Consider the following 18,336-nt stretch of genomic DNA (forward strand, 5'->3'; position numbering starts at 1 on the left):
GTACCAGTTGTCTGCAGTTAGAGGGCTAAATTATTTTCCAACATTATAACATTTATTTCAAAAGCTAAGTGTGACAGATGTGTATTGCCTCTTCAATTATTCTCTCTCTCCTTTTTCAACTTTCTAAATGAAGATATATATAAATAATTTCCCCCTAATTGCACACACAATCTTATCACCCTACCCCCACACTATAAATCCTTTCACATTTAAGGAGACTTCCCATCTATTTTTTACCCTAACCATTCGTCCTATTTTTTTTTTATTTTGTTCAAATGGTTTCACAAACGTAAAGGAATTCATCTCGTTTCTCTTTATTTCTAACATGTTCAGTTTACTCGAACCATGTTTTTAAACACTTGAAAAGTCATTCCAAACTGACCCTTAATTAACACACGGCTAGCTACTAAATGTCTAAATTGGTAATGTAACCTAATTCCGTTACTTTATTTTTTAAAATTTCAAATATAATTCGTTGGTCAAAATTAAAAAAGGAATAAAGTATTTAGATACTCGAACCTACTACCCCATTTATTGAACATATCAAATCTAGAAAAAGTGGGGGATTACATAAAGGGGCATCTCACTATTCTATTTCCATACAATACAATTCACTCCAAAAATAAAAGCTCATAAAACTTAACTTAGAACACAAAAATTTAGAAACTAATAATAACAAATTAATAAATAAAAAAAAAAAGATGGCAAAAATAAAACCTCTCACAGACACAGCTGCTCGTACGATCCCAGCTAATTTGTCAGTCAGTCAGTCAATGCGATACTAAAGCTTGGATCTTGAAAATAATTCTCTACGTCCCATTTACATGAATCGAAATCCACCGAAATGTCCCCGAAATCTTCCCATTTCGGGATTTCCAGTTCCATTTGGTCGGAAAATAACGGTTGTGGGCTTCTTAGATTGAACAAGAAACTGTTGGAGTTCCGATCATATAACCAATTGAATTCCTCTTCTAATCCTGATTCTTCGCTTAGATGCTCAATGGGTCTCCAATTTTGTTCTTCTAATCTCAAGACGGAAGTCGGAGAGCAGTGATTCCGGGATTCTTTGCTGTAGGAAACTCCCACCGCTGCCGTACTATGATTTTCCGGCGGTGGCGGTGGTGATGGTGGAGGGAGGTATGTGACAACAGTTGTTTTGGAAGTGGGAGCTTCGGCGACGAAATTGGTAAGAGCGTTGGGACCTCTAAGGCGGACGGCGGCACGGTCGTAAACGACAGCGGCTTCCTCCGCCGTGTCGTAGGTTCCAAGCCAAACTCTTGTTCGCCGTAAAGGGTCTCTGATCTCCGCTGCCCATTTGCCCCACGGGCGCCGCCGAACTCCTCTAAACTTTCTATGGCTCTCCGAATTCGACGGCGGCTTAACTCTCGATTTCGGCGGCAGTGGCTTTTTGGAACAATCGGTAGTGAGAAGCCTGATCTCAGTCACGTGGCGTTTGACGTGGCGGATGAGGCTTGGCTCTTCGTCTTCACCACTGGACGAATCGGTCGCATCGCCGTCGGTGTAGGTAATTCGGACGAGCTTGGTCTCCGTCGCCGGTTTGTCGGTGATGGTCCGAACTTCTCTGAACTTAATTCCGGCGGAACAAACTCGCCCCATTGATGGGTACTGGAATTCCATAGCCCTCTAAACTTTAAACTCAAGATTCGTGAAAAAAAGGGGGAAACGAAATAAGATCTTTTAAGAACTAAATTTAGAGAAGTAGTAGGAAAGGGAATGAGAGTGAAAAGAGGAAGAGAAGGTTCTGAGAGTGACTCGGGGTAGAGCAGAGCAGAGCAGATCAGAGCAGAGGAAAGCAAAGAGGGCTAGATTTATATGACGCTTCTGTCCTCTTCACTTTCTCGACCAAATATTTTTAAGTTGGTAAGTATCTATTAATTAAGTATAAATTTCAAAGATTAGAATCGCCGCATATTCCATCAGAACATTGTGCTTTCGACACGTGGCCGTCCCCTTTTTCACTTTCTCCGTTTTATTTATTTATTTATTTCAAGTATGAAACGGGAGCAGATATTTTTTTGGTTTGTTCATGCTCCCAAGTCCTACACATGATAATAATAATAATAAGGTTTCTACTTGTTCTTTTTTTTCTTTATTGTCTCTTCCATTATAAAGCCAACTTTATTTTTATAATGTTTAATATTTATCTTATATTCATTAAGGAATTGGCTTAGAGTTATTTGAATGGTTAGAATGTCCAAAAGGGTAAAATGCCTCCATTATCTACATTTAAATGGTTTTTCCTTTTTTTTTTTTTTTTTTTAACAGATTATAAATAACAGGCCAGGCATGTGAGTCCAAGACATTAAAGGAACTGTCATTCTCATTAGATATGATCCCAAAATTCATCTTCTTCACGTGACTTTCCTTCACCCTTGGATTTATTTATTTTTTATTTTATTTCTCTTCACTTCGAATAAACTTTGGAGGGTTTAAGTTTTTCTTTTTATTTCTCTTCTCTTCGAATCATCTTTGGAGTGTTTTTGGTCCCTCTCTACATTAGCTATAAATTTGTATTAAAGATTTTCTTTTTTATTTAAATTTTGAAAATATGGATCAACTAGAATCTAGATGAATTAAAATTGAAAGTATGAATGTCAAAATAGTAGTTTAACCTTAAAATATTACTATCCAACAACTAATGATATTTAAGATTTTAAAGGTAAGACTTCAAAGATAATGGGTGAATATATATTGGGCAACTGTTTTTTTTTTTGGTAACATTCATGGACACAAATATTTCTAACACGAGAAATTATTCAATTAGACCGGCATTAGATATGAATTCTATAACAACTTAAGTTCACCACTAGTAGATATTGTACTCTTTGGATTTTCCCTTTCGAGCTTCTCCTAAATATTTTTAAAACACGTCTACTAGAAAAAAGTTTTCACACCCTTTGTTCCCCTCTCCAATCGATGTGAAATCTCACAATCCACCCCCTTTCGAAGCCCAGCGTTCTTGCTGGCACTCTTTTCCTCTACAATCGACGTGAGATCTCACAATCCACCCCCCTTCGGGACCCAACGTCCTTACTAGCACACCGCCTGGTGTACACTCCCCTTCGGAGCTCACCATTCTCGCTGGCACATTGTCTAGTGTCAGGCTCTGATACCATTTGTAACAATCTAAGTACACCACCGGCAAATATTGTCCTCTTTAGTCTTCCTTTTCAAGCTTCCCTTAAGGTTTTTAAAAGGCATCTGCTAAGGAGAGGTTTCCACACCCTTATACAAAAATATTTCGTTCCCCTTCCAACCTACGTGGGATCTCACAACAAATTCAATGGCCATGGCAATAAAACTCATATGCCAAAAAAGTAATTTCTTTTAATATAAGAAGCCTAGGAGCCAACCAAACATCCTTTTCTCTCTCTCATTAGATGACAAATGTTGGGCAATGGTCCAAAACTCATTATTGGGAAGTGAAGGCTCCCGAAACCAAACAAAGAGAGCATGCACGTAACAACCCGACCCTGTTGTTGGCAGAATTGCCGAGGTGAATGATGAAGCTTTGATAGATATTATGTGCCTTAGAATTTAAGTTTTAAAGTATATGAATAGCTTTGGACAATTATTATCTGAAAGGGAAATCTGAGGTGTAGTTCATGTCCACCTACGTTTGAAGAGATGGCAAAACCAACTTGAGGATACCAAAGGACAACACAACATTTAATGATTTATTTCTTTTTGGGAATGGGATGTAGGAATTGTCCCACTTTCTTTGTCAACCAAATTGCAGCCCTTAATCTCTTTCTATTGACAGAGGGGAGAGAGATAGATCTTAATGAATTGACGTAAGAATGGTAGGTGCAACAAAGAAGACATTTCATCCATATTTGTCAACTAAGACAAGATAATGTCAAGATGTTTTCGGATGAATCTTATTTCTATTTGGATTGGATAAGCTTAAAACGTATTTTGAAATAATAAAAACCCTTCTTAATTTTTAACTATATTTTGTTATATAGTAAAAGAAAAGTTATCCTAAATTCTTCCAACTTGTGTCTATTTTATTTCTTAAAATCTCTACAGCTATACAGAACTCAACTTACATCTAAATGGAAGTTCTGTCCCAATAAATAAATCCTAGATCTAAAAATATATATGGATTTTTATTACCATGGGTCTAGTATTTGGGGCAACTCTGGAAGTGCTTAAAATGTTTTTAAGTGTTATAAAATGTGTTTAAGTCATTCCAAATAGGTAATGATTGGAGAGCCATAAAATCCCATGTTCTTAGGTTAGGTTATGTAGAGCCTTACCCTCCAGCCCACCCCGCTAGTTTCTCAATTTCTAAGGAAAAATGTCTAGATCCAAGCAAGAAATATAAGGCAGTTGACAAAATGAATGGTGAAAAAAGAGATTAGAATGTGGAAAAGATCGCATACCCTCAGAAGTCAAGTGGGGTGGAAATGCAATTGGAACCGCGCTGGCCCATTTTCCGCCTTTATCCTCCACCATCATAAGAAGCCATGATGCGCAATAGTTTCTTCGCTAGCTGGAAATCTAGGATTAAGAATCACAGGTCATGGAACTGTACGAAACCAAATCCATATAATTGATATATATTAGTTGAACACAAGCTTAAAGCATCATGTTGATTTTAAATTGGGCAGCATAAAATTGTTTCAATCTCCAACAATAGTAGATTGTACAGAAAACTTTCATTTATACATAAGAACTAACAGCAGCATCCTTCATGCCCTTCCCATAATACATACTAGCCCATAGCATATTTTTGAGTCCAGCTCCTTGCAGTTGTCTCATACTTGGCCCTATCCGTCTTGTACAGATGAGCAATTTCTGGCACTAGTGGATCATCTGGGTTCGCATCAGTCAAAAGGGAGCAAATAGAAAGCAACACCTGAATATGAAACAACAACCCTTCCCAACCACTTAAAAACTGCATATGGCATAAATCAAAGCTTGGAAAATAGTGAAATTGATGTGCGGAAAATGATTGACAGTCACTCTCTATTCTCAATAACGCTTACCAAAGACGCTGAAGATCAGAAAATGGTCTCAGTATTCTAAAATAAGATGCCGTACACAATCTACATCTTAAGAAAATGTCTGGATTTTTTTTAGTGGAGGGAAATAGACTATCTCAGAAAAACATACTATGGTCTCCCCATGTCAACACTGGACAGAGACCACTTGATGATACTCATGGCACTACTTAAATGAAAAGTAACCCTTAAAAGTTTACAGTATGAACTTCACACAAAATTGAAATCTAGCCAGAATATCATGCTGTCACCCATCCTCTCCTTCCCCACCAAGGTTTTGATGGCAAAAGCAGTATGTCTGCATTTTGTATGCTCCAGACTCTTGTTGTGTTTCAAATATAGTTGCCAACTTACTTTTTCAGTAGTTGGTCCTAAGTTGATAGCTTAGCTGTGTTTTGACATAACAAGTTCTTGGATTTACAATTTTAATATCATGACTGCTTCATTTACAATTTGGATTGAATATTACTACGATTGAAGATTATTAATACAACTGTACATGAGTATATCAGATATGAGCACTCAAATTATAATTGTAAAAAATAAAAATAAAAAAAATAAAAACTTTTCTTCTTTAAGGTAAGTATATCAGATTAGTGTCTCGAATCCCTAGTTAGGTAACAAAATCGTAAATAGTGACCACAGTTAATTCAAAGAACTTGATCCAAAAAGCCATGGTGCAAATGAGGCATAAGATAATGGCATTCAAAAATCTAGGATTTGAATGGTAAAATTGTCGAGAGGTCAAAACCTTTGATATAGTCAAAGCTGGACTCCATTGCTCTTTCAAGATGTCCAGGCAAATACTACCATTACTGTTGATGTTTGGGTGAAAAACCTTTGTCCTGAAAGCAACCTAAGCAAATAATAAATGAAACAACGTAAAAAGTTATAGGTAAAAAACTCCCTATATAAAGTCACATAATTAATGATACATAGCAATAATAATACAAGCTCAAAAAACAGAAAAAAAAATTATCAAGGAAGAAGGAAAACAGAAGAGAAGGGAAAGATGAGACTTCTTCCCCCAATATAGCCAATGAGGGAAGCAAAAACAGTCTCTAATTAGCAAAAGCCAATCAAAAGCCCTCCTAATAAGATCTCAACGTTGCATTAAGAAAACCACATGTATCCCTTGAAAAGTTCTGCTATTTCTTTCCAGCCAAATCTCCCAAAAGGTGACCTTGATAGTTAGTCTTTTATTCAAATGGATGACCTCCTCATACAAGAATAAAATTTTGATGTCCAGCAGAAAACCACCTGGAAACTGAAATATCAAAGAAAATACACCTCCACATGCTCAAAAGGACAAGGGCACCACAAAAACAAATGGGACGGCAGCTTCAAAATTAGACCCGTGCACACATTGCACCACTCGAGTAAGACGGAGATCTTAGGATTTCTACCCTGAAGTCTGTCAGGTGTAATCAGCCCACCATGCATAGGATTTAGGGTCCATAAAGAACTTATGGTTTCCAAATTAGATCAGATAAATTCCTGAAATTAAGAGGCAAACCCAAGGTTTACACTCTAGCATTACAAAATCAAGAACAAGGACGCTCCATCCACCAAGGGAACATTCCTGAAATTAAGTTTTTATACTCGTCTCACCTAAATCAAGTCATTACACTAATATTCCCCAAATCAAGTTTTTACATTTAACTACAGATGGTGCTTACTATGGTAAAATAGGCAGTAAGCACATTTGACAGAAATAACATGCAAATCATATTCACATGAAAAATGTGCAGAAAACTTCCAATAGACCTCCAATGAGATATGTGGTTTATATACTAAGTTTTCAAAGTGCGGCCTTTGTATGGTCAATACATCTGTCACAAAATATAATTTTCAGATACCAGATATTGAACTATTTTCCTGAACAATCTCAAAAAATAATTGACAGGGTTAAGCAATAGCAACTGAACTGTTTAGATCAAAAAGTGTGTAAACAGCTTCTTTCTCTGACTTCGTTGAGTTATTAATTAAATAATTATTAAAAACAGTGACAACAAACACATATTGTAGCCACTAGAGTAATTAGTGAAACAAAAACCACATATAGTAACAACTTATTTGAATGATAAAAGCAGAAATAACGGGCTACAGAAATTTACAACGTTAGTGAATTAAAAATATTGAATATAACCAAATACGTAAGATTTGACAGCGTACCTTAGGAGGCTTAAATGGATAGTCGGGAGGGAAGTGAATAGTAATTAAAAAAACGCCTCCTGCATAAGGACTGTCTGGAGGACCCATAATTGTTGCTTGCCAATGAAACATATCTTCAGCAACAGGACCTGTGTTACAGAACATCTTGTCTTATAATTATGAACTTCGAGGGAAATTTTGATCCATCCAGAAGAGAAAACAAAATAGGTTTAATAAAACACCTTGTTGGTAATAGCAGACTACTTATTCGGACAAAAATTTAATCATCAAAACAGAGCGTAGATTTATAATCTCCTACTTAAATCTTAAGCGATTACACCGTTCTGAGTCTAGTTCAATTTTAAATCAACATGGTTTTAAACTTGAAGATTCTTAGAATAACGCTTTAGAGTACTAGACTATAGTAAAACAGATCCACCGGTATCTATGGTTTCCTATTCGATAGAGCCTTGTTTCAACAAGCTTAGCATATGCGATAGATCGAACTATAATGCATCCTTTAGTTTCTATATTTCCCAATTCCATTCCACAATATGATCAATTATTCTGATAAGAGCCAACGCAAATCAAATTCCATACTTAAACCCTAAATTTGAGATAGCAAGTGAGTGGTACGAAGAACAAAACCGATTTTCCTAGACTTCGGAATGGTTAGCATATTGTGAACATGATACTTGAATTTCAGAGTTGATACTAATTCACGCAATCCACAAACAAACATTTGGATCCACTTAATTTCCAAATAAGAGGCCAATAATAAAGTTGTTTGAAGTCTCCAATAATCGATGTAAGAACACAATCACTAGATCGACCTTAAAAAGTGAAGAATAGTAGATAGTAAAGGGAACCAGAGTAGAAAGAATACTGAACCAGCGCTACAGGAAGTAGGAGGATCTTTCTGGAGATCCTTGAGCTCTTTCAGGATCCGCTTCGACGCCATGGACTGAAACCTCGAGAGGCCTCCCCGATGACAAAATTGAGGGGGGAAATGGTGGAAGTGTCGTATGCAGGGAAATGAACGCGCCAACGAACCTAGTTGGCGAAAGCGTAACGTGGAGAATCAGCACTCGTTTTTTTCAAGATTATTGCAGCATTTTTTTAGAAGTAATAATAATAATAATAATAATAATAACATTATTATTATTATTATTATAAAAACGTAACACTTGGCAATATCTCAGAAAGTCGGATCCGGGTCACGTCAGAATCCGTTACTTTTGACAAATATAAATTTATATCGAAAGTCTTATAAATGAAAGTGAATTAATTATTTTCATTGGATTATATTAAAATCAACGAAAATTATTTAAATAAAATTATTACTCTAAAAAAAATCATCAAAACTATAATAAAAATGGAGCGATTAAATTGAACGAAATACCTATGTTAAAATTCGAATAAACGAGACTAATTTATTCCATTATAAAAGTTTTAAAATTTGAGATTTTAATGAATAAGTCTCAAAAATTTAAGAGTATAGTTTGATATTTCTATTTGATGTCAAAATATTTTATAACCATTAATATAATTAGACATAATAGTAAAATACTATTTAGCTCATATTTATTCGATTTAAGAATATATATAGTTGGTTAAGTAATAATATTCAAAATTTTACATTATCTTTCTAATTAAAAAGTACTAATTATAAAGCCATAATTAAAAGAAGAAGAAAAGTCAGCTAACTAAAAAAATTAAGCTACAAAAGAGTAAAAAATTAAATATTAAATAAATACATCCCACCAAAACAGATATTTTAGCACCCAACAAAAAACCATAAAAGTGGTCTCATCTAACTTTAAAATAATTGCCCCTTTATTAGAGTAACACATCAGCAAAAAAATAAAATAAAATAATATAAATAGAATATTTTAAATTAGCCAAANTTCATATTATTAATTTATTAAATTTTTTTATTTTTAATATTACAAGATGTTGGTTTGAATGGTGGCTAACGTGAAACAAGGAGGAGAAAATTTGGTATTTTTTATTGTACTTTTTGTTGGATGAAAATCGTCATTTATAAAATGATCATACCTTTATAATAAAAAATATGATGCTTCTTGGAAAGCAGAGAGTAAAACTACGAGAGTTTAGGTGGATAATATCATACCATTTTTATTTTCTAGGTAGTAAATTCCATTAATTTCTATCGTACCATTAATTTCATTTTTGTTAAATCAGGAACATAAACTAAAAAAAGATTACATAATCAATACATTTTTCAGAATCAGATATCAAATCAAAATGTTACCAAAAATTGAGGCTAAAAGCATACCTATTTTGTTTTCTATGATGGGTAGCAAATCGCATGAGCTTTTCTGTGTTCATGAAGTTTAATCACACTGTAATTACCATCTCAATTTGATTTGATTTAAAGATTTTTTTCCTTTTCCCTTCTCTTATGGTTACAGAAACCATCTGGGCAAATGAATGGAGCATTTCGGCGTGTTGCCTCCGTCGAGACGTTTCAAGCTCACGCCACCGCACGCCACTTCGATCTTCACCCGCGGCATTCTCCGCCCATTCACCACGAATCCGATTTTCGTACGTGCTTCGACGATCACCACTAGCTCTCCGGTTCTGTTGCCGGAGTTCAGCTTCCGCCCCGCTCCGCCGTCGACGATTTCGTTGCTGACCATTGTTTCGATCTTCCAACTCGTCGTGTTCTCCTTCGATTGAATAAAGCTCGGCACGATTGTGGATCCTAATTCAATTCGAGTACCTTCTCCGGCGGCGGTAACGACCTCGATATCGCGGTAATTTAGTGATAACTTCTCATTAGGATTCTTGATTTCAATGCGACCGATTGTTTTGGCGTTTAAATACGATCCGTCCGCTTTGTCGGTGACGTTGAATTTGGAGATCCGGAATGATTGGAGATGAAACACAGGAAGTTTTGGCTCAAACCAGAGGTATAAAAAGCCACCGGCGGCAACAATCACGACGATCAGGATCACGACGAAAAGGCAGAGGAAGCAACAGAATCTCCTGCAGCAGCTCCGTCGCTTCTTGTTATTCTGGCTTAGCGGCGACGGTAGAATCAGTTTCCTCACCGGTGGTCTAGGCACTGGCGGAGCAGTGAGATTTGGATCTTTATACCCCGGAGGCTTCTGGAGTACAGGCTTCAATGGCGGCTCTGCCATACTCTCCGAACTCAACTAACTCTCTACGGAAATCTGATTCAAATACAGTCGATCAAAAATCAATGCACAAAACGAGATTAAAAAAAAGGAATCGATTCAGTTAATCAGTCAAGTACACGTATCGCATTAAATAAATGATACAGAGAATTTCGTTCCCTTGGAAAAGAAAGAGGTAAAATAAAATGAAATTCATCTCATCGGTAATGTGGATCGCTACCTTAGAGGCGAGTCGGTGACCGGAGACCTGCCGGAATTCCGATAATCCGACGAGAAGAAATCGATGGAAAATGGGAGAGTGAGACAGAGGAGGAAGACGAGGGAGCCTTGCGGCGGTGGCGGAAAATTGTACATAAATTCCAAATTGGTAATGACATATTATCATATTTATACATTTGAAGTAATAATTATTTAAAATAACCACATTCCAATCCTATAATTTTGAAATAAATTCCATTTTATTTCGTAATGTTAATGGAAGGCCATGAAGGGAATAAATGAAAATAAAAATATTAAAAAATAGAAAAAGATTACGTGGCTTATGGAATAAAGATGTGTGTTATCATTTGCCAAATATGTAATAGACGTGCTGAGATGTCCTATTTTAATGCCCTATTTGCCGAGTCCACTAGGACTTTGGCTGTACACGGCAGTCTACTTCATAGCTGCCAGTTCATATAATATATTTAAATAGATATATACTTTTTATTTATTTTTTTATTTATTTTTTAAATAAACTCATTTGAAATCCTAAATGAATTATAATTTCAATTTTATGTCAACATTTTTCAAAGTTCACAATTATATTGATACAAAATGAAAATTTTAACCATTTTACTAAATATAAATTTTAATTTTATATTTAATATATATATTTTTAAATTAAACATGTCAAATACCCACTCACTAATAATAAACAATTTAATTTGCATACACTCTTATTAATAAAAGAATAAATTATACAAAATACTCTTACATTTTTTAAATAAATTTTATTGATATATTCCGATTTAAAAATGACTTTTATTTTAAAATTTTACAATTTATTTCAAAATATACCATTTACCACGAGTAAATTTATAAGAGAAGATGAGAAAAGAAAGATAAAGTAAAAAGTAATTTTTTTTATTTAAAAAAATACATGTTCAAGTAAATCATATTTTAAACCCAAAGCCGAATCATATTGTAGCATAAGTTTCATCAACTTTGTACTAAATATTTGTCTGCTAATTCATGTATATTTTTTAACGACTCTTCAAACAACAAATTTATGGAAATTAAAATAAGACCTAATAATTAAATGTTAATTACAAATCAACAAATCAGAGTGGCGCAGCGGAAGCGTGGTGGGCCCATAACCCACAGGTCCCAGGATCGAAACCTGGCTCTGATAGGAGTGGCTTCCGTAATACTTTTTTTTCTCATTTTCTTTTCCTTAATTTATTGGCGGGCCCAACCCATTGACGGAGTTTCTCGTTTAATATTCTTCCGGTATTAAATTAATTTGGGCGGCCCCACCAAATTGAAACCCCAAAATATTTATATATATATTATATTTAAAAATTGACTTCTTAGAGAACCCAAATACGAAATCAAATTAAATGAGAAATCCCCAAACCTTCGATATATAATATTCATTATATTATTATATTACATGTGCTAAAAGTCCGGAAACAACACTAATGTTTTAATTAAAAGGAAAAAGTTGGTGCATTTTATAATTATGTGAAAAATACATATCTATCAATAAACTATTTAAATATTATTAATTTGTTACTTTTTTCTTTTTTTTTTTCTTTTTCTTATAAAATGCTAGAAAGATTGTCTAGCCAAAGCACAATTCTTTGGAAAAAGGGGCAACTAAGACCACATTATTCCCAGTTGAGATAAAGCCATGATCCACAAAACCTTATCTACTAATGAATCATATTGACCCACCGCCCTATTTGGACTAAGACCGTCGTTTTTTTTATTTATTTAACAATATGCGACTAAGAAATTCAAATCTCTAATGCTTTAGTCGATCATACATGTTTTATGTCCGTTGATGATACATATTTTATGTCAGTTGATTCATACTCATGTTGGCAATGATACATGTTTTATGTCAGTTGATTCATACTCATGTTGGCAATGATACATGTTTTATGTCAGTTGATTCATACTCATGTTGGCAATGATACATGTTTTATGTCAGTTGATTCATACTCATGTTGGCAATGATACATGTTTTATGTCAGTTGATTCATACTCATGTTGGCAATGATACATGTTTTATGTCAGTTGATTCATACTCATGTTGGCAATGATACATGTTTTATGTCAGTTGATTCATACTCATGTTGGCAATGATACATGTTTTATGTCAGTTGATTCATACTCATGTTGGCAATGATACATGTTTTATGTCAGTTGATTCATACTCATGTTGGCAATGATACATGTTTTATGTCAGTTGATTCATACTCATGTTGGCAATCTCATACTTTTCAAATCGTAAACATCACAATCATTGATTATCCTCAAAAAGAAACTCAAACTTCATTCTACTTTTTTCGTGCATTTTTGTGACTTCATGGTTCGACGAGGTTCTTTTTCACCAATAAAACACAACTCATATGCAAACTAAGTTTTGTGCAGTCATACACATTGCATGTATATGCATTTTAACTCGATTGCAACTCTAGCCGACTTCCCTCTTGGCCCTTTGTCAACATTGCATCTCATCTCACCATCTTTGTTCTTGATAAGCATGTCCGAGCAAGTAGTAGCGTAACAACTTGAATGTTCTCTCAATTAGGCACTGTACTGATATCAGGAAGCATCAGTTAAAACAACTCGAGAGTGTTCGATTAGCACTGTAGTGTATCAAACCGATCATCCTGATAAGCAGTATAATGTCCCGATAAAGCCACAATTCTATATTATACATACCATTTAGTTGAAGATCTTGATTGAAAAGAAACCAAAGTGTTGATAAAAAATATTACAAAAGAGGGTTTGTGGTACTAAGAACAAAAGAACAAAAGAACAAAAGAACAAATTCACCCTTCTCTTCCTCTAAAAAGCAAGAAGATAGTTAGGGGATATGCAGAGCCATTCATTAAAAACATAGGCTTCCCATGTTGCTTGCAGGATACCCCACAACTTCCTAATTTCTTCAATTCCACTACAAATCAAACAAAAAATCAACATCTTCTTCTAACACTCTACCATAACATTCTTCCCTTCTCTGCCTGTCCCGGTTCGATTGATTTCCTCTACAAGTCGAGACAGAAACTCGAGGGAACGACGGTGAGTTGCAGTTTCCCCGTCCATTCCTCACCCGGCCTCAACATGATTGGACTCTCTAACGCTGCTCCGTTCACGCAAAGCATCTGTTTGTATTCTTCATCGCCGAAATCCACCATTGCTTTCGACTTCTTCTCCCATGGATTCCAAACAACTTTCATACACAAACAGAAACACAATAAGCCTAACCCCCACCACCTAGTAATGCATCAATCACACATTCTAAAATCTTACCAACATCAGGTAATCCTTCCTTTCTTATCACGTAAGTCCGCTTCCTCTCGTGATCAAGTACAGCGATTACGTTCGGAGTGCTCACATATACTCGATCCACCTGCCAATCGAAGAAATCAAGCATTATTTTACGAAAGACAATGAAACCAGAAGCCGAGTGTCACTTGAGAACTAGAAATACAGAAATCACCTCAGATTCAAAGGTTATGGCATCTCCTTGTTCGGTAAACCGCTCCTTTTGACATAGATTGTCCAAGAAGTCGAGCGTTTCCAGGCCTTCGATTCTCACCTCGCTTCAATGTAATTAAAATTTTGTAACATATATAAGAACCTGAACTAACAAGCAGAGAAATACACAAACTCAAGCTACCTTATGTCTGAAACCACCAAGTGAGTGTGATAGGCAAATGAGAAGCCAAATGGTTTTCCATTTACATTCCTGACTCTAGATCTCAAAACCAGGTCACCACAGGGTAGTAGAGATACCCGAAGGCGGAGCTCGAAACTGAAAGGTAAAGGTGGGAATCGTTCTCTTAGTAACCTCGTAGAGCTGTTCGTATAACAACTCGAAACTTTATGCATAAAATTTACCTATAGGGCCAAAATTTCAAATCCTCCTCTGAAGATCTGTATAGTAAATCAACAAAGGAGCACGCATCGATATCATTCGAGCACAATGGCGGCGGGTTTTCGTCGATGGTCCAGATCTTGTTCTTCACGAACCCGTGCTGCTCTGGTGATCCACAGCTTCCAAACTACAATGATTTTGACAAAAAACACACCAGCAATGAAGAAAAATTCTTGTAGAGATCTGCAAGGGAACAAAATTTTATATGTACCTGTGGGAAACATATGGGAATTCCTCCCCTCATAGCTTTTGGTGCCTTAAAGATTGCCTAAAATTCAAGAACACAGTAACTCAGAATCTCCAAACAAACCAAACCCAGAATTTAAGAACTGGAACTGGATTTCTAATAACATTTTGTTTTACCAATTCGACTCTAACAGCTACTCTTAAACAGCCAAAACATCCAATCAATAGTTTCATGAACACATGAGGAATCAGATGCTTACCTTACTACTTGTGAAGAGAAGCTCCTCCCCTTGTTCATTTCGCCAAGAACAAACCTGTCCTCCATGTAAGCTAATCTACATAATCGAAAGCCAAAAAACCCCAAATCCAGAAGCAGAGATTCAATCAATCAACCCTAAAATAGAACAGAACGAACAAGAAAAGGCACGCCCTAGCGGAGGGAGATAGTAATCAGCATTGCGATTTCTAATCCAAATCGAAACGCCATGAAAATGGAAGAAGAGAACTCACCCTAGCGGAAGCCCCTTTGGGATTTCTAAGCACAACCTGATCAATGCCATTCCAATCCTTCGTAATCTCAGTCGCCGCTCTGTAATCCCAAACCGGCGCGGAATGCCCCATGACTTCCTTAACCCCAAAATTCTCGTCAAAGCAGAAAACGAGGAGAAATTTCAAGGCAAACCCAAATGATTTCTCGAGCCGATACAGTTGAAAATCTGAAGGAATACCCGAAATTGCTTCGTCGATTAATGGCGCTTGGATCTACAAAACTGCACAAAGGAAAACCAGATTATCGCTGTACCCGATCGTTCCACACAAGGAAAAAACGCCTCAAACGAAGCGACCCAGAAGGCGGAAATTTGGAGTAACGCAACGCGTAGCGAAATAGAAATTTCAATAACGAAAAATCACGACCGTTTCAAATCCTTTATATATAAATATAAATATATTTAAGAAAGAGGAAAAAAGGGTAGTTTTTATATACATTTATTGTGGGCTATACAGAAACTTTTTCTGAATATTCGCCAAAGCCCCCATTTAAAGAAGAGTGCGAGTTTCCATTGAAAGGGCCTTCGAAAAGGACCAAGACAGAGACAATCCTGATAACCAATACCCCTTTCCCAAGAACAATACTCAAATCAAAATTCCCCAACAAAAGGGTATTCAAATTTCAGGCAAACCCAAATGAATTCAAGTAAAAACCAGAAAATTGACACGACCCATCAAGAACACAGAAGCTACAAACATGAACTGTTGATGCAATGTACAAGAAATAGCGAAAAGAAACAAGAAAAGCTGCAATTTTTAATGAGTTGCAGAGATCTAGGACATGGAATTCCGAGAAACGTACCTTTTTCAGTACTGTTTTCCAAGCTATCTGAAATTTAGATCATAGGGAATTTGAAACAACGACTTGAATAAAAGAATTTTTTTGTTGTTGTTGTTTCTTTTGCATTACTTTAAGGAGAGCCATAAAAAATCCGAGATTATAATGACCGCGAGGGGTGGAAGAAAGTAGAAGATAAGACACCATAACATGATTCCTTTTGGACCTTAAAATATTCAAATAAATAAGAATAAAGCAAATCTTAAGATTCTTTCAACTCTAAGCTAAGAAATTTATAAACTAACGTAAGATGTATGGTTATAGTTTCTTCAAAATTCAATACGTTACATGAACCACTGCTCTAAAGGGAAGGAGCTGGATTTCAACTTTGGTGGATTTTAAAAGCTCCGGAAATAAATTTATTGGATTCCAAACTTTGTTCCTAAGATTTGGGAGAATTTCCTCACAAAAAAAACAATGAACCAAATGAAGCAAAGTTTTATTTTTATTTTTTAAATCTAAATTTTAATAAATGGGTATGAAAGGCTCTATAATGGTGTGCGAGTCTATATTAACCATCTCCGAGATCGCTAAAATGGATGCATGTAGGATGGCCTAGGAACGAGACCCTAAAAACCTATAAGCCCGTCCTCCAACAACGTCAACCCAACCAAGAGAAGACTGAGGACGAGTGTGTGATTCTAGGAAAAGTTATTCAAGGATATCATTACAACCCACTTACATAAATCACATAGAAAGAGGTTAGCCAAGATCAAACAATACTCGCTAAGAATAAAAGGTCATATGAACGGAATTGAATCATTCCGAGATGTTAATAAATAGGACATACTTTTATTTATCGATAATATCTTTATTTTATGAAGCGAGATCTAAATTATTTGTAAAGAAATGCTTATCGGTCAACATCACGAAGTGCCTCAAAAGTCGAGATTGAAGTCGAACCGTAACGTCAAAAAAGAAAATTATGCTTATTCAACCAATTAACGCAACTCGTCTTCCTCAATGAATATGAGCTCTACTACAAGGTTTAACAAATTTTAATTGTGCCTCAAATTTCAACGTGTCTCCATTTAGTTCATATCATCAATCTCNTGTTAGCAGTAATTTTGGGCTTGTAATATGCCAAAACCACATGAAAAAGAAACTGCAACTAAACTGGTTCTTTTTAGCTAGCAGCGACTGCGTCCGCCCTTGAACTCGTGTCCAAGAGCTGGCACAGTTTTGCACCCGAACTCGAGTTTTTCTTGCAGATGTTACTCTCTTCTTTAATGCTTTTATTCACAGGTCCTTTGATTTCTGTGCTTACAGGCTGTTGCATCCTCTTTTCATTCATGTCTAAAGCTTCGGATCGTCCTGATTGAGCGCTTTTAAGCTTTATCTGTCAAGTTCGAGGCAGTTTTATTTTGTTAGAATTCTATAGATTTGTTTCTGATGAGGAAAAAACTGAAGAGTACATCAATCAAAGAGGGCATCCCACCATCAATGTAGCGTTTTCTTTCTTAATTTTCTCAGAGTTCTCCGACAATCTTTTTATTTCAGATCGAATAGCAACATTCTCCGCAGTCAGTGAATCAACTTTATGAGCTAGTTCTTCTGCCTCAGCCTGATGACAACACCAATAAATTATATTAGCTTCAAATAAAATGACAGGCGGAGAAAAAAAAATGAAACGTTTCTTTTAAGTTCCACTCTACCTGCTTCCTCAACCTTGACCTCCTAGCGGATTCTCTATTTGACTGTTTTCTCCTTTCCCGTTTCAGTTCTTTTTCATTCTGGGCAGAATATGAAAAGACATAAAATTAAGCACTGTTCAAATGAGACCATGCATNTTATCATTATTATTGAGGGGGAGGGGAAGGGATAGGAAGAGTTGGGCGCGTGGAATTGAGAAACGGTCAGAGACCGGACTTCCCGGGTCACGGTAAAAAAGGCACGTGAGATGCTAACTCGGGAATTGGACCATTTTTCCGGTGGGGCCCAACTCATGAATCACGCGCTTCAAATTTTCAAAATCGACCGGTTCAATTTGCATCTCTACCATCCAACGGCTGCTGAAAGCGACCGGAACGCCTCTTTTTGGACTTTTCTGGAGCCGGTTGAATTTGCATCTGTACGATTTCACTTTTTGGGCTTAGTCATGGGCCCGATGGTCGTTTCTGTGGGCTCAAACTTGCCAGGCCCTTTGATAAAGCTACTTCAGTTTTGAGTCAAAAAGGACTTTTTTTTTCTTTTTTCTTTTTTGGCGATGGATCAAGATTATTCTAATTTTGCAAAAAAAAAAAAAAAAAAAAAAAAAAAAAA

At 35.9% G+C, this 18,336-nt stretch overlaps 4 protein-coding genes, 1 long non-coding RNA gene and 1 other non-coding gene across 9 annotated transcripts; 1 reads left to right on the plus strand and 5 right to left on the minus strand.

Moving 5' to 3' along the window:
* Nucleotides 1-535: 535 nt before the first annotated feature.
* LOC111790194 (pathogenesis-related genes transcriptional activator PTI6-like) lies at nucleotides 536-4,480 on the minus strand. Of its 2 annotated transcripts, XM_023671037.1 has the most exons (2): nucleotides 4,410-4,480; nucleotides 536-1,626 (listed from the first exon to the last, which is right to left on the minus strand). In XM_023671037.1, exon 2 carries the CDS (start codon nucleotides 1,615-1,617, stop codon nucleotides 763-765), a length of 855 nt encoding a protein of 284 aa, XP_023526805.1. In that variant the 5' UTR covers nucleotides 1,618-1,626; nucleotides 4,410-4,480; the 3' UTR covers nucleotides 536-762. The 2 variants fall into 2 exon arrangements, with proteins under 2 accessions (XP_023526805.1, XP_023526804.1); XM_023671036.1 differs by lacking the exon at nucleotides 4,410-4,480 and having other exon boundaries at nucleotides 536-2,881.
* Nucleotides 4,481-4,579: 99 nt separating this feature from the next.
* LOC111790196 (ubiquitin-conjugating enzyme E2-17 kDa-like) lies at nucleotides 4,580-8,296 on the minus strand. Its single transcript, XM_023671039.1, has 4 exons — nucleotides 8,076-8,296; nucleotides 7,206-7,333; nucleotides 5,782-5,886; nucleotides 4,580-4,885 (listed from the first exon to the last, which is right to left on the minus strand). Exons 1-4 carry the CDS (start codon nucleotides 8,143-8,145, stop codon nucleotides 4,742-4,744), a joined length of 447 nt encoding a protein of 148 aa, XP_023526807.1. The 5' UTR covers nucleotides 8,146-8,296; the 3' UTR covers nucleotides 4,580-4,741.
* A 1,070-nt stretch (nucleotides 8,297-9,366) lies between these two features.
* LOC111790195 (NDR1/HIN1-like protein 6) lies at nucleotides 9,367-10,716 on the minus strand. Its single transcript, XM_023671038.1, has 2 exons — nucleotides 10,569-10,716; nucleotides 9,367-10,384 (listed from the first exon to the last, which is right to left on the minus strand). Exon 2 carries the CDS (start codon nucleotides 10,349-10,351, stop codon nucleotides 9,614-9,616), a length of 738 nt encoding a protein of 245 aa, XP_023526806.1. The 5' UTR covers nucleotides 10,352-10,384; nucleotides 10,569-10,716; the 3' UTR covers nucleotides 9,367-9,613.
* A 953-nt stretch (nucleotides 10,717-11,669) lies between these two features.
* Nucleotides 11,670-11,741, plus strand: TRNAM-CAU. Its single transcript has one exon. It is a non-coding gene; the product is annotated as a tRNA-Met (tRNA).
* A 1,543-nt stretch (nucleotides 11,742-13,284) lies between these two features.
* On the minus strand, nucleotides 13,285-16,199 carry LOC111790192 (putative glucose-6-phosphate 1-epimerase). 3 transcript variants are annotated; one of them, XM_023671034.1, is made up of 9 exons: nucleotides 16,039-16,199; nucleotides 15,198-15,457; nucleotides 14,948-15,022; nucleotides 14,713-14,769; nucleotides 14,465-14,628; nucleotides 14,244-14,378; nucleotides 14,064-14,166; nucleotides 13,874-13,973; nucleotides 13,285-13,793 (listed from the first exon to the last, which is right to left on the minus strand). In XM_023671034.1, exons 2-9 carry the CDS (start codon nucleotides 15,306-15,308, stop codon nucleotides 13,609-13,611), a joined length of 930 nt encoding a protein of 309 aa, XP_023526802.1. In that variant the 5' UTR covers nucleotides 15,309-15,457; nucleotides 16,039-16,199; the 3' UTR covers nucleotides 13,285-13,608. The 3 variants fall into 3 exon arrangements, with proteins under 3 accessions (XP_023526802.1, XP_023526803.1, XP_023526801.1); XM_023671035.1 differs by lacking the exon at nucleotides 16,039-16,199 and adding an exon at nucleotides 15,673-15,887; XM_023671033.1 differs by lacking the exon at nucleotides 16,039-16,199 and having other exon boundaries at nucleotides 15,198-15,606.
* Nucleotides 16,200-17,127: 928 nt separating this feature from the next.
* On the minus strand, nucleotides 17,128-17,841 carry LOC111790884. The gene is made up of 3 exons (XR_002814581.1): nucleotides 17,730-17,841; nucleotides 17,513-17,638; nucleotides 17,128-17,413 (listed from the first exon to the last, which is right to left on the minus strand). It is a non-coding gene; the product is annotated as an uncharacterized LOC111790884 (long non-coding RNA).
* Nucleotides 17,842-18,336: the final 495 nt, after the last annotated feature.

Source organism: Cucurbita pepo, chromosome LG03 (genome assembly GCF_002806865.2).
Source record: "Cucurbita pepo subsp. pepo cultivar mu-cu-16 chromosome LG03, ASM280686v2, whole genome shotgun sequence".
In the NCBI taxonomy this organism is placed as follows: Eukaryota; Viridiplantae; Streptophyta; class Magnoliopsida; order Cucurbitales; family Cucurbitaceae; genus Cucurbita; species Cucurbita pepo.

Coding starts and splice junctions, on each gene's coding strand:
- LOC111790196 (XM_023671039.1), bottom strand. CDS start 8,145: ATGGCGTCGAAGCGGATCCTGAAAGAGCTCAAGGATCTCCAGAAAGAT. Junction 5,887..7,205: donor ATCCATTTAAGCCTCCTAAG/GTACGCTGTCAA, acceptor TTATTTGCTTAG/GTTGCTTTCAGGACAAAGGT. Junction 4,886..5,781: donor CAGCTTTGACTATATCAAAG/GTTTTGACCTCT, acceptor TTTCATATTCAG/GTGTTGCTTTCTATTTGCTC.
- LOC111790195 (XM_023671038.1), bottom strand. CDS start 10,351: ATGGCAGAGCCGCCATTGAAGCCTGTACTCCAGAAGCCTCCGGGGTAT.
- LOC111790192 (XM_023671034.1), bottom strand. CDS start 15,308: ATGGGGCATTCCGCGCCGGTTTGGGATTACAGAGCGGCGACTGAGATT. Junction 14,379..14,464: donor TTGAAATTTTGGCCCTATAG/GTAAATTTTATG, acceptor TTTACCTTTCAG/TTTCGAGCTCCGCCTTCGGG. Junction 13,974..14,063: donor CCATAACCTTTGAATCTGAG/GTGATTTCTGTA, acceptor TTCGATTGGCAG/GTGGATCGAGTATATGTGAG.
- LOC111790194 (XM_023671036.1), bottom strand. CDS start 1,638: ATGGAATTCCAGTACCCATCAATGGGGCGAGTTTGTTCCGCCGGAATT.